The sequence below is a fragment of the Hypanus sabinus genome, chromosome 3 (genome assembly GCF_030144855.1).
Source record: "Hypanus sabinus isolate sHypSab1 chromosome 3, sHypSab1.hap1, whole genome shotgun sequence".
Classification (NCBI taxonomy): Eukaryota; Metazoa; Chordata; class Chondrichthyes; order Myliobatiformes; family Dasyatidae; genus Hypanus; species Hypanus sabinus.
Genome location: NC_082708.1, coordinates 156,200,350 through 156,215,003, shown reverse-complemented (window position 1 = coordinate 156,215,003; position 14,654 = coordinate 156,200,350). Strand labels below are relative to the sequence as shown.

Here is a 14,654-nt window from a genome sequence, read left to right as displayed (position 1 = left end):
ACAGGTTACGGCACAGTTAAAAATTAAATCAATCTCTTCTCAAAATCAAAGTAGGAGTTTTTCTTTGTTGTGAAACATGAGTAAAGTAGTTTTACAAAATGTCACACAAACAAAGGTAATAATGTCTTGAAGTGTTCTCTCTAAGCAGATACTGTGGGCAAGCATTCGCAGTACATGCAAAATATTGCAGAAGTTCTACAGAAGTACCAGAGGATTCTGCACTAAAATTCTTCAACTCTAGAAAGTGGTGGTCTAATCTATAACTGTTAGAAAGGAGAGGTATAAATATTTTATATATGCCCTGTAATATCATTTAACCAATAATGGTAATGGCCTCTGGATGATCCTGAATTCATAGTTAAGTATAATTCATTACGAGTTGAACCAGTTCTCTTGCTTAGCTGCTGAAATCAGTCCAAAAGCTCATGGCTATGTTAGCAGGTAGAAGGTAGCCAGATACAGTTACCCAAGTTGGACTATATATAGGGGCAAGTCAGTTACCACAGCAGTAACATTTCAACAGCATCAAATTTTGTCTTGGCTAAGCAGATTGTTTGCAACATAGATTCACCATCTGAGAACAAGATGTGAAATGAAATGAACTTAAGTTCTTCAGAAAATGCCTTCCTCCCCCCCAAAACTCCCCCATTAAATTTCCACTTGGGGTGCAGAGCAAGATTCTAAAGCACCTCTCTGATAGAGTGAAAGAAAATTTCTCCAGTGCTAATTCTTCTCTGCATGTGTGTTTAGAGGCCAAATTATCAAAAAGAAAACTAGTTTCTGAATGGTGTACTGCTGCACCGTCCTAAAGGTTCAGCACACTGCTCCACGTTATCCTCAAGGGTCAAGGGGTCAATGCTTGGGACGTCTCACCAAGCAGATGTCCTCAATGTGATCTATCAAACAGAGGGTGCTATGCAACTAAATCTGCAGGGCTGAACCTCCTCCAAACCATCCAACCGTAAAGTACAGAGACTGTTCACTCATCTCCAGAGACAACTCTTTGAAAGAGCTCACTAACTATTCGCACAGCATTACCTTAACCTTTGTCTCTTTGCAAATAATTTCCACATATTTTTCTGATTCCTAAGCAATGGAAAACCTCAAAAGCAGAAACTTTCAAGAAACCAAACTGTGTTTCACTCTTAAGTGATAACCCTCGATGAATTCCATTCAAGGTCTATGGCCTAACCAGAAACCCATTAAAATAAATCAGGGCTCTCTCTACATGCACTATGTTCTCATTTCATCCACCTCCCCAACCCTCAGCCACTCAGCTTCCCCCTTGCCTGGTCTCACTTATCACCTGACAGCTTGTACTCCTCCGCTCCCCACTCCTTCTTCCCGAAGAAGGGTCTCAGTCCAAAACGTCAACCGTTTATTCCCCTCCACAGATGCTGCCTGACCTGCTGAGATCCTCCAATATTTTGCATGTGTCAGACTTGCCTAACATGTTATTATGGCAACATAACTAAAAGATAAAGATTACCCCTGTTTGTGCAACAGAATCCAAATCATGAGACTACTGGGTCCTCTCAGTGTGGTGGTAACCAGGTGAGTTGGCAACTCACCCAACACAGGGGCAGAATGTTAGCATCAAGTGTGTGCCGCTTGCTTCTTGATCCACCAGAGAAGGTTCACAGGGAGCCACCTACCCATTTTGCGGCTTGGCATCACTCTGGCCGTCTCTCAGTCCTCTCTTCTGTCCCTCTGCCACCTCAAAGGCATTGTCAGAGGAGTAGAGGTTTATGGGCGTGTTGTACGCCCTGGGCTGCCGTGGGACATTAACGGATGAGGTTACTGGCGATTTGACAGCAGTTACCGGTGGCGAGCGCCCATTGGTGCCAACTTTGACACTGGCATGCACGTGCTGAGGAGAAGCCGACTGAGGAGTGGGGGAGGGATGGACAGTGGATGCCAGTGACGGAGGCGGCGGCTGAGTGAGGGGTGACAAAGCAGGGACAAAGGGGGCAGGCGAGACCCTTGGGGATGACGTAGCACCAAAAGGCCGAGCAGTCTTATTGTAGGCGGAGCTGGCTGCCGGTGGGGCCTTTAGGGCCATAGGAGCGATGGATGCAACAGGGATTGTATGTTCTCTGGACTCATCCTGAGCAAGGGGGCAAAAAACACAAGTTAAACACACACGACACATGCAAAACAAAACTCATGCAATGTGGAGTTCCATTGGAGATGTTCCTGGAAAACTATGCAGGCTAAAAACTCTACTCGGTAATTGCACTGATGTTATTCCAACACAAAGCTCATGTGTCATGAAGTCACACAGTAATACAGCATGCAAACAGGCCTTTCGTAGTGACTACGCTACCCACCAACCTCATCCCATTTACCCATCTGGTCCAGATGAAGCATCCCAACCTAAAACATCAACTGTCTTTTACCCCCCGTAGATGCTGCCTGACCTGCCCAGTTCATCCAGCTTCTTGCGCGTTGCTCCAGATTCTGGCATCTGTAATCTCTGTGTCTCCATGAGGTTGATAGATTTGGGCATTGATGAGAATCCAATTTAATAAATGATTTAACTGGCATTAAAACACAAATTAATTATAAACTATCTTTCGTAATTTTGTAGCAATAGTTTTTGACTCTTATTGACCATGTGATAGATTCAGGAGCCCTGTTAGGATAAAGGCAAGTCTTGAAAGGGTTAATCAGAGTTTTAGCGATAATTATCAATGACAACAGCCTGCATAGTTTTCCTTGGAACACACTGATGGCCACTGGAAATGTGCTTTCACCTTCTGTGCACGCAAGTGACATTCACGGTGTGTGGTATCATGAATGTCCAGTACTGGCACTGTATTAGTCATTTCAAATTTTTTGCAAAAAACAAATTAGATTGTACTGATGGCAGTGAAGCAAAACCCTGCATATACCGGAAACAATGCTCATCTAACACACACACACACACACACACACAAAGTTGAATCAGTTGTGATGACTGGGTAAATATTTTAATGGTTGGATAGTTAAGAGTTTGGATATGGAGAGAGGACAAGACAGAAAATAAACAATATCTTATCTGTCAGATTCCACAAGGTGGAATAATGCTGAAACCGGAAGCAGGCTACTGAGGTCTGATATCATGAAGGTCTCTTTTACGGAAAAAAGTAAATCAGAAATTCTCTACCAAAAATTTGAGACTGAAGCAACCAAAAATTCCAAGACTGACACATAAATGTTTATAGAAATGCTGGAAGTACTCAGTAGGTCAGATTACCACAAAACATTGGAGCTGATTAAGGCCATTCAGCCCACTGAGTCCACACCGTCATTCGATCATGGCTCATGGATTTCCCCTCCAGCCTTCTCCATATAACCTTTAACACTCTTACAAGAATGCATCAACTTCTGCTTTAAAAATACTCAATGACTTGCTCTCCACGGTCATCTGTGGCAGTGAATTCCACAATTCATCCCCCTCTAGTTACAGAAATTCCTCCTCATATCTGTTCTAAAGGGAGATCCTTTTACCGAGGCTGTCCCCTCTGGTCCTAGACTCTTCCACTATCGGAACTATCTTCACCACATCCACTTCATCCAGGACTTTCATTACTTGGTAGGTTTTTATGAGATCCCTCTCACCCTTCTAAACTCTGGCCATTACAGGCTCAGGGCCATCAAATTTTCCTCATCCATTAACTCTTTCATCCCTGGGATCATTCTTGTAAACCTCTTCTAATCCTCTCCAGAGCCAGCACATCCTTCCTTAGAATCGGGGCACATAACTGCTCACAATACTGCAAAACTGATCTGACCAATGCCTTAAAAAGTCTCACCATTACATTCTTGCGTTTGTATTCTCTCAAAATGAATGTTAGCGTTGCATTTGTCTTGCTTACTACTGAATCAACCTGCAAGTTATCCTTGAGGGAATCCTGCATCAGGGCTCCCAAGTCCCACCGCAGCTCCAATTTCTGAATTTGCTCCCCATCTTGACCTTTATTTCTCTGAACAAAATGCATGGCAATACACTTCCTCACACTGAATTCCATCTGCCATTTCTTTGCTGATTCTCTCAAACTATACTGACTCCTAGAATCATCAACACTACCTACCCTGCTGCTTCTCGTTGTACCGTCCATAAACCTGGCCATAAAGTTATCAACTCCGTCATCCAGACCATCCAGAGATACAGAGCTAATGTTTCAGGATAAAAAATAGGTCTGATAAAACCTGTTCAAACCAAAACACAATACCCGTGTTTCTCTTCTACAGCTACAGCTTGACCTGACGAATATTTTCAGAATTTTTTATTTTTTGATTTCCAACATTTATAGTTTTTTTCTCCAACTTAGAAACAGGTTTACATTGGATTGGTGTTTCCGTCAGGTTGTACATTTAATGGTCATGAAAACAATGGAGAAAGTAGGAGAATAGATATGCTTTGCAGAAAAGGATGAAGGAGCTGATTGTCACATCCTTGAGTCCAAACTCCCATTCTCCCAAATGCTATTGGTGCAGGCTGGAGAGAACAGCAGTACCATTGTCATCACATTGGACGAATGACAGAGAGACCCAGAGGCACAAGATCATCTGATTTAAATTCAGTTAGGTAATCAAATCTAGATTGAAAACATCAGGAAAAGTGACTATGACAAGACTGGAATATATAAAATATCTGGTTCTGTACTTCTTTCCCGGAAAAAAATCTGTCTTCCTGGTCCTCTCTAGTCCTGATGTTCAAACAGTCAGCGGTTGTAGTCTTAACCGCAGTTCCAACAAACTACATACAGCATGAGGCCGTAGATGCTGCTTCACCACTGTCTCTTCAAGGGCAATAAATGCTTCCCCTTTCAATGAGCTGGCTAAATAAGGAATATTATATTTTTAAAAATGGAGGGGAGAGTGGCGGGGGGCAGAGAGAGAACATGAACACAAGGACAGAAAATAGTGTGTAAGAGAACACAAATGCAAAGACAGAACATGCACCAGAGAGTCAGTGAGTCCAAAGAGAAATGGTGAGAGTGAGGATGCACGAGAGCAAGAGGAGGGAGATAAAGAACGGGAGAGAATAAGAAATAGAACAGGTCATGCACATTCCGATTGAAAGACGTGGGAAATTACTATACTTAGGAATGATGACACCTGCAAATGGTTTGCTGCAAAACTGTTATAACCCCTTACATTTATTTTTGGGAGAATGAAAGATTTAACTTTGAAACCAGATGAAGTACATTTCTGCAATCACTTAATCTGCAATTTTCCCCAGAGAACAGGGCACACTGAGAGCATTCCCAGCGTTGCTAAAACTATTTTACAACCAGGATTCTTAATGGAACAGCCACCAGGAATTAGAAACCAATCACACCTCAAGTCGCCTGCCCTCCTTGGCAGAGTGAACTTCCACAATCCTGAGGAAGAGATTCACAATCGGCAGTGTCATCAAAATCACGATCTACCATTCCTTGTGTCGGCATAAGAGGTGCCAATGGTGCGTGCTGAAGCGTATGGAAGTTCGTTCCAGAATTTATCTCTTAGCCATCATACCACTTTGGTATTTTTGGGAGCTTGCTGTGGCAAACTGGTTGCTATGTTCTGAGTTAATAATATTGGCAATACTCTGAAAAAGGTGTGAATGTAGGATGTTTAAAAAAGGTGCTATATAAATGCAAGATTATCTCCCATGTCTTATTAAATAGATTCACACAGCAGTGAAGCAAGCTTTTGGGTCCACCATGTTAATGCAAACCATCTATACTAATCCCATTTACCAGCTCTTTCTCTATAACCAACTATGCCTGGGTAACTCATGTGCTTGTCCATAATGTTGTGAGAGTACTTGTTCAGACCACTCTCTAAGGCAGTGTTTTCAGGTGTTGATCATCCTCTGCATTAAGAAATTCATCAACAAATCCTGTCTACATCATTTGTCCCTTATGCCCTTTGATCCTGTACACCTTCACTACTGCTAGGGAAAACCCTTTGTACCAACCCTAGACACAGCGCTCATTATTCTGTACACCTTTACCAATCCCTCAGCATCCTCCACTCAAGGAAAACAAACCCACTTTTTGAAGTTTTTCCTCATAACTTAAACACTCTTTCTCAGCCAATATCCTCAGCAATATGTTAGCACCATATATAACCAGCCTGGCTTTTACAATGTAATGACATTCTGCAGTAGGGTCATTAAGAGTACAATCAATCTCCATTGTAGACCCTTCCACCTTCCCAGTTGGATTATCCATTGTTAAAACAGATGAGAGGGCTTGTCCTATCAACAGCAGTTAAAGAAACTTGATCTCCTTGGAGTTCAGAAGAATTAGGGTTATTGAAACATAGCAGGGTCGGCATAACAGGATAAACATTGAAATGCTTTCACTTCTGAAAGAGACTTGAACTAGGCATTATAGTTTTCAGGTTGGGGCACAGTCATTTATAACTGGGAGGAGGAGTACCTCCTTGCAGAAGAATCACTGGGATTCTCCACCCAGAACACTGGAGGTAATTAGTAGTTGGTTCATTATTGTTACAGGAATCAACAGACAGTGAAAAGGTTTTGTTTTGATGTCACCCTGACAGATCATTCTATACACAAATACATCGAGGTAGCACAAAGGTGCAAAAAGAATTGTACAGTACGTAGTGTTATACAGCACTGTGGCACATATATATTGCTAGAGTTTCTAAGGCTTCTGCACAGTGCTGTATTTGTCAACTTGGAGCAAGAGCACATTTATAAAACTAGTGGGAGCAAAGTATATTGGTTATAGCAACGGCAAGTGCTGTGAGAGGGGTGTGGGTCAGGTGGCAGAGAAGGAGTGCCAGAGGCTGGGTGTGGCACCATGCAGACACTCCATCCCTGAGACACCAGGCAAGGTCACTTGATTCTAAATAATTGGCTTATTGATCATTACAAAACATCTCTCTAGTGTTTCCCACTCTCTCCTCTCTTCTTCTACCCCCTCTCCCTGCCCCATTCCCACTCTCAGCCCACAATAGAGACCCATATCAGAATCAGGCTTTTGATTATTCACACGTCAAGAAATTTGTTTTTTTGTGTGGTAGCAGTAAAGTGCAATACATAAAATTACTACTGTTCCATGCGAAAGTCTAGCTATATACGTGCCTAAGACTTTTGCACAGTACTGTAGATACAAAGTGCAGTGCAACGGTGTTAATTGCAGATTCTACACTGTAAATTACAGCAGGAATTATATACCACTTCCACGAATGCAGGAAAATGGTAAAGAGGTCCAGGGAAGTTTCCATAATTTAAACATTAAAATTAAGGAAGGAGTTTCAATTTTTCCACACACCCAAATTAAAGAGACTAAACACTCTCTCTGAACACACTTAATGCTTCAGAGACTTTTTTAAAATCCCAAAAACATAAATCTTCCTATCCATTAATTTTTTTAAAAAATGATTGCAATGTTCCGAATGTAGCACAGCAGAAAAGTGTTGTCACCATTCTAATGTGGCAACATTGGCTGCAAACTCCGAAACCTAAATTGAATTATTCCCCTTGCTGGTTGGTAGTTTGTTTTTTGCATCCTGTCAGCTGGCATTATGTAGCAAAAAGGGAGGGTGGTTCTACCTTACAGCATGTAAGCACTGCTCAGAGACAAGTTTATTGTCCTGATCGGAAGTTGTTGAATGCATTGATCAGCTTGCTAAAGGATTTTTATCCAGCCTCTAGCAACTTGGTTGAAGAGAAAGCTTTTGATGACTTTAACCACATCACTTTTACAAGTTATTTTGCATGATCCCCAAAACTGACCTGGATCCCCATCTCCCTTACTGAGGGCGGCAATGTGACAGTCAGTTATCCCAACGATCACTGTCCTCCCACAACTACCCTGACAGCTACCACTGTACCAGTCTGGCTAGTAGGGTTGCTGCCTCATAATGCCAGCGTCCGGGGTTCAACCCTAACCTCAGGTGGGGGGGGGGGGGTTGCACATTTCCTCAACTCCCCCCAAGGGCTCTGGTTTCTCCACACAACCCCAAAATGCAAGAACTGAGAGGTTAACTACCCACTGTAAATAATTTCTATACAGTGAAGGGGGGGGGGGGGGGGTGAGAGTGAGTGAGTGAGAGCGAGAGAGAGTCTCCAAGGTGATTTAAACGGCAGGAATAGTGAAAGTAACTTGTAGATGGCCGGTCATAGGAGCCTGTTTCTGTGTGGTAGATCGTTATGAATATAACTGAAAGACTGACATCTAATTGCAATATTTACAACAAACTATTTCCCTTCAACAGCACTTTTGCCATTTGCCCGTTCACTGCCATCAGTAAAACCAGATGTCGTGTTACCACTTTTGCCTCTGGATGCAACACAATCAGCTCAGAAAATCACAGCAGTACTGTACACTGCAGAAACAACTCACTCCAGTTAGAATGTCAAATGTTTATACATTTCCTCCTGCTTTTCAGTGCAATACAAAAGAGATGAATCTGTGAGCAGGGGTTACAGCAAGTCCATTCGCCGTGCATTCACCGAGACTGGTTAGTTGTCATTGGCCAAAACTGAAAGCAAGCACGAGGATCCCGATGTGCTTACTCTTGCATAACAAGTCACATACCTTTTGAACAGTTGTTGGGGCGGATTTAGGAGCAGGAGCAGCCCTGTAAGACACAAGGATGGGTGTAATCGTGAGTCATTGCTGAATCATCCCAACACAATGTTTAACTGAACTTCTGTCTGCACACAATCCATATCCCTTCAGTCTCTACGTATCCACATCTAGCAGCCTCTTTAATTACACTGTCATATCTGCATCCATCCAGGTACTCACCACTCCATATATAAAAAACCTGCCTCGCGTATCTCCTTTGAATTCATCTCCTATCACTTCAAATGCATGCCTTCCCACAATAGGCATTTTGACTCTGGGCAAAAAAAAAGAGGTTGTCTTTATGCTTCTCGTAATCTCAAACTTCCATCAGATCTCTCCTCAGCACCCAGATTTGTCTAGTCATGGCTTCATCCTTGCAGTGCACCTTCCCAAAGCCTCCATATTCCTCTTATAATTGCTCGCAGTAGTTAAATATTAGGTAAATTTTCACCAACTGCAATTTTTGCTGACTGGCAGAATTTTGAACATTATTTCTTCATCTTCCTGAGATGTATCAAAGCAAACTAATCAGGCTTTACTTCTGCAAAATAGAAAACTTTAACTAACAAGTATCTTTGTAAATTTATGGCATAGGTGGAGGCTTTGTAATTAAAATGAGCTTTAGATTAATCCCACCTTCGGGCTCTTTGTCCATGGATCAACAGCACTTAAAACATCTCATCTGGGAACTCAAGTTGTAGTGAAGGCTCTCGGACTACTCTTCCAGCCCCCAAGTTCCAGCACCCGGTCTCCCCCCCCCCCCCACCAACACTTCCAGTCTTTAAATATATAAACAACAAAAAATGCTAGAGATATTTAGCAGGTGTGGCAACAACTGTGGGGAAAGAAACAGAGTTAATGCTTCTGGTGTATGAAGTGTTATAGAGATCAGGTCTAAGAACCTTATGAAGGGTCTTCCATCTGTAAATCTAACGATGTTTTGATCCCCATGGATGTGGCCTGACCTGCTGGACACTGTCAGCATTTTTTGTTTTTATTTTAGATTTCCAGCATCTGCAGTTCATTTGATGTATATTTACATAGTTTTTCTTCAAATTTCCTCCAAGTAGTCAACCAGTGTCCCAGGTGACATTGCAAAGGGAACAAGACTCTTTCTCATTGCTTTCTAACCTTTTTATAATGTTATAACCCTTTTATATTTTATTATTTAATTGTAAATAGCGAAGAGCAAGTGTTGGAAGGGCATGTGATTTCTGCAGCAGCAGCACAGTACATTAGAACTACGACAAACATAAAATTAATTTATATTACAGATAATTTACACAAATATTAAAAATAACAATTACATTAATGAGATTTGAGGGAAATATAGTTTGAGGTAGAATTAAGACTTACATTACGTTCTTTGAATGCCTGTGTGATCTTAGCACAAATACTCTAATTATGCCAAGAAATTCAGAAATACTAAATCTTACTCCAACAAATCCCCAAGAATGATAGCAACACACACAAAATGCTGGTGGAATGCAGCAGGCCAGTCAGCATCTATAGAGAGAAGCAATGTTGACGTTTCGGGCCGAGACCCTTCGTCAGGCCCCCAAGAATGATCTTGGGAATGAAAGGCACATTGAAGTAGTGTTTGATGACTCACTGGAGTTTAAAAGAATGATGGGGGGGGGGGGGGGGAGTCATTGAAACCTATCAAATATTAAAAGGCTTTGATAGAGTGGATATGGAGAGAAGGTTTCTTATACTGTAGAGTCTAGGACTAAAGAAGGAAGTACCTTTAGAACAGAAATGAGGAATTTCTTTAGCCAGATGGTGGTGAATCTGTGAAATTCATTGCCACAGAGGGTTGTGGAAGCCAAGTCATTGGGTATATTTAAAGCAGAGGTAGATAGGTCCCTGATTTGAAAGGATGTCAAAGGGTTAGTGGAATAGGCAGGAAAATGGGGTTGAGAGAGTAATAAATCAGCCACGATGGAATGATGGAGCAGACACAATGGGCCGAATGACTAATTCTGCTGCTGGCTTATGGTCTTCTTCTGAAATCTCAAAGATACGCTTGTTGACCACTGTTCCCATTGCGTAGGTAAGCAGTGAAATCTGAAGGCGTGGATAGGAATGTGGGGAGAAGAAATTGTGATTACAGTTAATGGATATTTGATGCTCCATGGGAACTTTGTAGGCTGAATGATGTGTTTCAATGCCATATGAATACTTGTACTAATACTAATATACCTCTATTTTTTAAATCACACAACCGATCTCCAGATGGATCTAAGTAAAAATACAGAGGGAATTTCAATTCAAGATTCACTCCAAAGCCAAGGGAACAGATCATTTGTCTTTTGAATGAATCAATTGCTTCCACATGAAGCACGAGCTACCAGATCATTCTGACAGCATCTGTAGTCTACCAACAACAATATCTGTAGAATGCCTCGAGATGCATCACTGGAACACGGCATCGCTGCTGCTCAGAAAGACAAATTGAGAAGGAATTTTGTCGGCAGCTCATTCAGAGATTGCAATGATTAAGAGTACAAGTCATAGATGAGTCAGAGCTGTCAGTGGAAACATCAAATGTCACTTTATTGGATCTATGCCATTAACTCCATTGCTTGCTCCAGAGTCCTCAACCCCTCCCAAATTCTCCATCACGATAAAACTCATGGCACCATATCCCATCCAATTCATGCCAAACCAACCTCTCCACTGGATCTGCACCCTAACTTCAACTTCAAAGCCACGGTCAACCACTCACCTACACAACCATGGACAAAGGCCAGTTAACCCAAGGCCCACACCTAAGGGTAACTTGCAAGGAGAACAAGCAAACTCCACACAGCACCAGTGGTCAGAATTGAGCATGGGTTGTTAGAGCTTTGAGGCAGAAATCCTACTAGCTGTACCAAAAAGCCAATCAATTCTTGGATCTGCTCTCATTAATACATCAAACAGTTCCTTCACTTCTCCTTCTACACGAAGGCTCATTACTGCAAAGTTAGTCCAAAATCGCTCTCTGCTTCCTGCGCATCATTTAAATTTTTTGCCTTTACTGCCAACCCAAACCTGACTCAGAAAAGTGTAGAACTGGCCTATTATCGTCACATCTAATGAGATATAGTGCAAAGCTTTTTGTTGCATACCATCCATATAGATCATGTCATCACATCAGCACATCAAGGTAATGCAAGGGAAACGCAGAATATCATGTTACAGTTATAGGGAATAAGCAGTGCATGAAGATGGTAAGACCATGACGAGGTGGAATGTGAGATCAAGAGTCTCACACCGTCTCCTCTATCAACAACTACTTTTTAATAATGTAAGAATGTGGACATTGAAGGCCAAATCTCTCAGGGATTTAGGCTTAAACTTAAGCTTCCAAATAGACACCATACAAGGTGGATCAGGTTGCTTTGCATGGGAGGCGTTGTCTGCGGGGAAAGCTTACAGCCAGGGAAGAACGTCATGTCTTGCATTTGATAACATCTTTTATGATATCCAGACGTCCCAAACTCCATTACAACAAATAAAATACTTCTCTAAAGTAAATTGCTTTATTATTGTCAGATGTCCTGAGGCTTAGTGAAAAACATTGTTCTGGATGATGCCTATAAACATCATTTCATTAGCACAGTGCATTGAGGCAAAACAACAGCAGTGTGTAGAATAAAGTGCTACAGTTAGAGAAAGTACAATGTAGGCAGACAATATGGTGCAAGGCCATAACAACTTGAGTTTGTTGGGGTCATATACTGTGTTCGGTGCTCCCGGTGTGGCTTCTTGCATACTGGTGAGACCCAACGTAGATTGGGAGACCGCTTCACCTAGTATCTACTCTCCGTCCACAACAACAAGCAGGATCTCCCAGTGGCCACCCATTTTAATTCTACTTCCCATTCCCATATGTCCATCCATGGCCTCCTCCATTGTCAGGATAAGGCCAGACTTAGGTTGGAAGAACAACATTTTGTATTCCGTTTGGGTAGCCTTCAACCTGATGGCATGAATATCAATTTCTCAAACTTCCAGTAATACCCCCACCAACCATTTCCAATCGCCCCTGTCCCTCTCTCATATTAGCTCCTTGCCCACCCATTGCCTCCCTCTGGTGCTCCTTCCCCCCCACCCTCTCTTCCATGGCCTTCTGTCTCTTTCACCAATCAACTTCCGAGTTCTTTGCTTCAGCCCTCCCTCTCCAAGTTTCACCTATCACCTGACGTTTTCCTCTCTCTCCTCGCCCCACATTTCAAATCTATTCCTCAGTCTTTTTTTCTTTCTGGTTCTGCCAAAGAGTTTTGGCCCGAAACGTCAATTGTGCTTTTTTTCCATAGATGCTACCTGGCCTGTTAGTTGCTCCAGCAATTTGTGAGCGTTAACAGATTTTTGTTCCCCAAAAGCTCACATCAAACCGGTTGCTAAATTCAACAACATGTGCGCAGGAAGAATCAGGGGATATTGCTTTTATTTCTTAAACTATCCGATCACTATGGAAAACAGAAGGATGTTGGTAATTTCACGCGGCGGCCAAATTAGACAGCATCTGGATTGCAGTGCCAAGATGTGCTCATGGACACAACAGAGGCATTCTGACTCAACAGCGGGTAGAGAAAGCAATGCCACTACATTCATCTCCACCATCTGAACACACGGGGGGGCGGGGGGGGGGGGGTTGAAGAGTCAGGGTGGGGAGAGGCATGAATTTCATCTGCAAATTGTCGTAGTGAGCGGCAGAGTTATGGAAGCTGATGAAAAGGTGAAGAGAATTGGATTATGTAAATTCAGTGCAAGTAACGTGGCTGTTTAACAGTCGATGTGGGGTCAGTTGGCCTAAATGCCTGTTTCTCTCTAAGGAAAGCCCCTGTTAACCCTACCTCACTCCAAAACATCAGCAGCATATTCCTCTGCTTCTCCTCGAGCTCCCTCTTAAATTGCTCCTTTAATTTTCAGTTTCAGATTCTGAAGTAAGTGAAGGTGCCTAAAGGTTTTATTTACAGTGTTGAAGACATTAAAAAAAAGTGCTTCTGTATCTTAAAACGATGAACCATTTCACAGATGTTTTCGACTCACAGTAAGCAACGCTAAGATTGTAAGTGTTCTGGGACACATTTTCTTGGCTCTGGTACAGGAGGCCACAAGGCAGGGAATCCATCAATACAATCCCATGCCTTTCAAGAAAGTAATTCTTTTTCATGGTGAGAGCAGACTTGCTCTGGGTTGCGCCTCAATAAGTATTTTTGGTTTGTGTCTGGAGCAGTAAAGCATTGCAGAAATTCTTTCGACAAACATGGTCAAACACTTTGGATTTCACAAGGTTTTTACTGGAGGTGGCTAAATATTTTATAAGTGCCTTGCATTTTTCAAGCAGACGTGTGAAAGTGATTCGTACATAGTTCTTAAAAGGGAAAAGCAGATCAATAGGGTCAAACAGCATAGAAACAGGTCCTTTGGGCCAATTCATCTATGACAATCAAGATGCCCATCTAATCTGGCCCCATTTACCTACATTTTGCCAACAATGATCGAACCTTCTCCTTTTTGTGTACTTAACGGCAATTTGTTTTAATGTTATTACTGTACCTGTTTCAACTATTTTCTCTGGCAGTTCATTTCATATATGCACCATCCTCAGTAAGAAGAATTTGTCCCTCAGGTCCTCTCCAAGTCTTTACCCCTTCATCATCGACCAACGTCCTCTTTTAGCTTTCTTTCCCTCGGAAAAAGACTGGGAACACTCGTGCTATTGATGCCCCTCAAGATTTTATGATGTTATCCCTCACGCTTCTGTGTTCCAAGGAATGAAATCCTAGCCTACTCATTCTCTACTATAACCCAGGCTCTCGAGTCCTGGCAATATTCACATAAATCTTGAAAAACCTGGAGGAGGATGAAGAAGGGGACTGAAAGACTCATTGGAACTAAATGTTCCAATAAGAAACTCCATTTCACACTATCATATTGCCATTAAAATTTGGAACTTTAGCCAGAGATTAATATTCTTCAATGCTGGAGCTTTTATCTACTGTCAGTAGTCTTTGATATGCTTAAAATGATGAGCACTGATCCATTTTTTTTTAAATATAAGAGTTAAGAATGAATCAG

The 14,654-nt window shown here is 42.1% G+C and overlaps 1 protein-coding gene across 6 annotated transcripts in view; it reads right to left on the bottom strand.

Annotated features, from left to right (window-relative positions):
• Nucleotides 1–14,654, bottom strand: part of LOC132391796 (PDZ and LIM domain protein 5-like) — a 249,478-nt gene that overhangs the window by 84,557 nt on the left and 150,267 nt on the right. For 5 of the 6 annotated variants that reach the window (XM_059965424.1, XM_059965425.1, XM_059965423.1 and 2 more), the window contains exons 4-5: nucleotides 8,550–8,592; nucleotides 1,656–2,107 (exon numbers count right to left, since the gene is read on the bottom strand). In XM_059965424.1, coding sequence (XP_059821407.1) covers nucleotides 1,656–2,107; nucleotides 8,550–8,592 — 495 coding nt within the window. The remainder of the gene's footprint in view (nucleotides 1–1,655; nucleotides 2,108–8,549; nucleotides 8,593–14,654) is intronic. The other variant, XM_059965426.1, reaches the window with a different exon arrangement.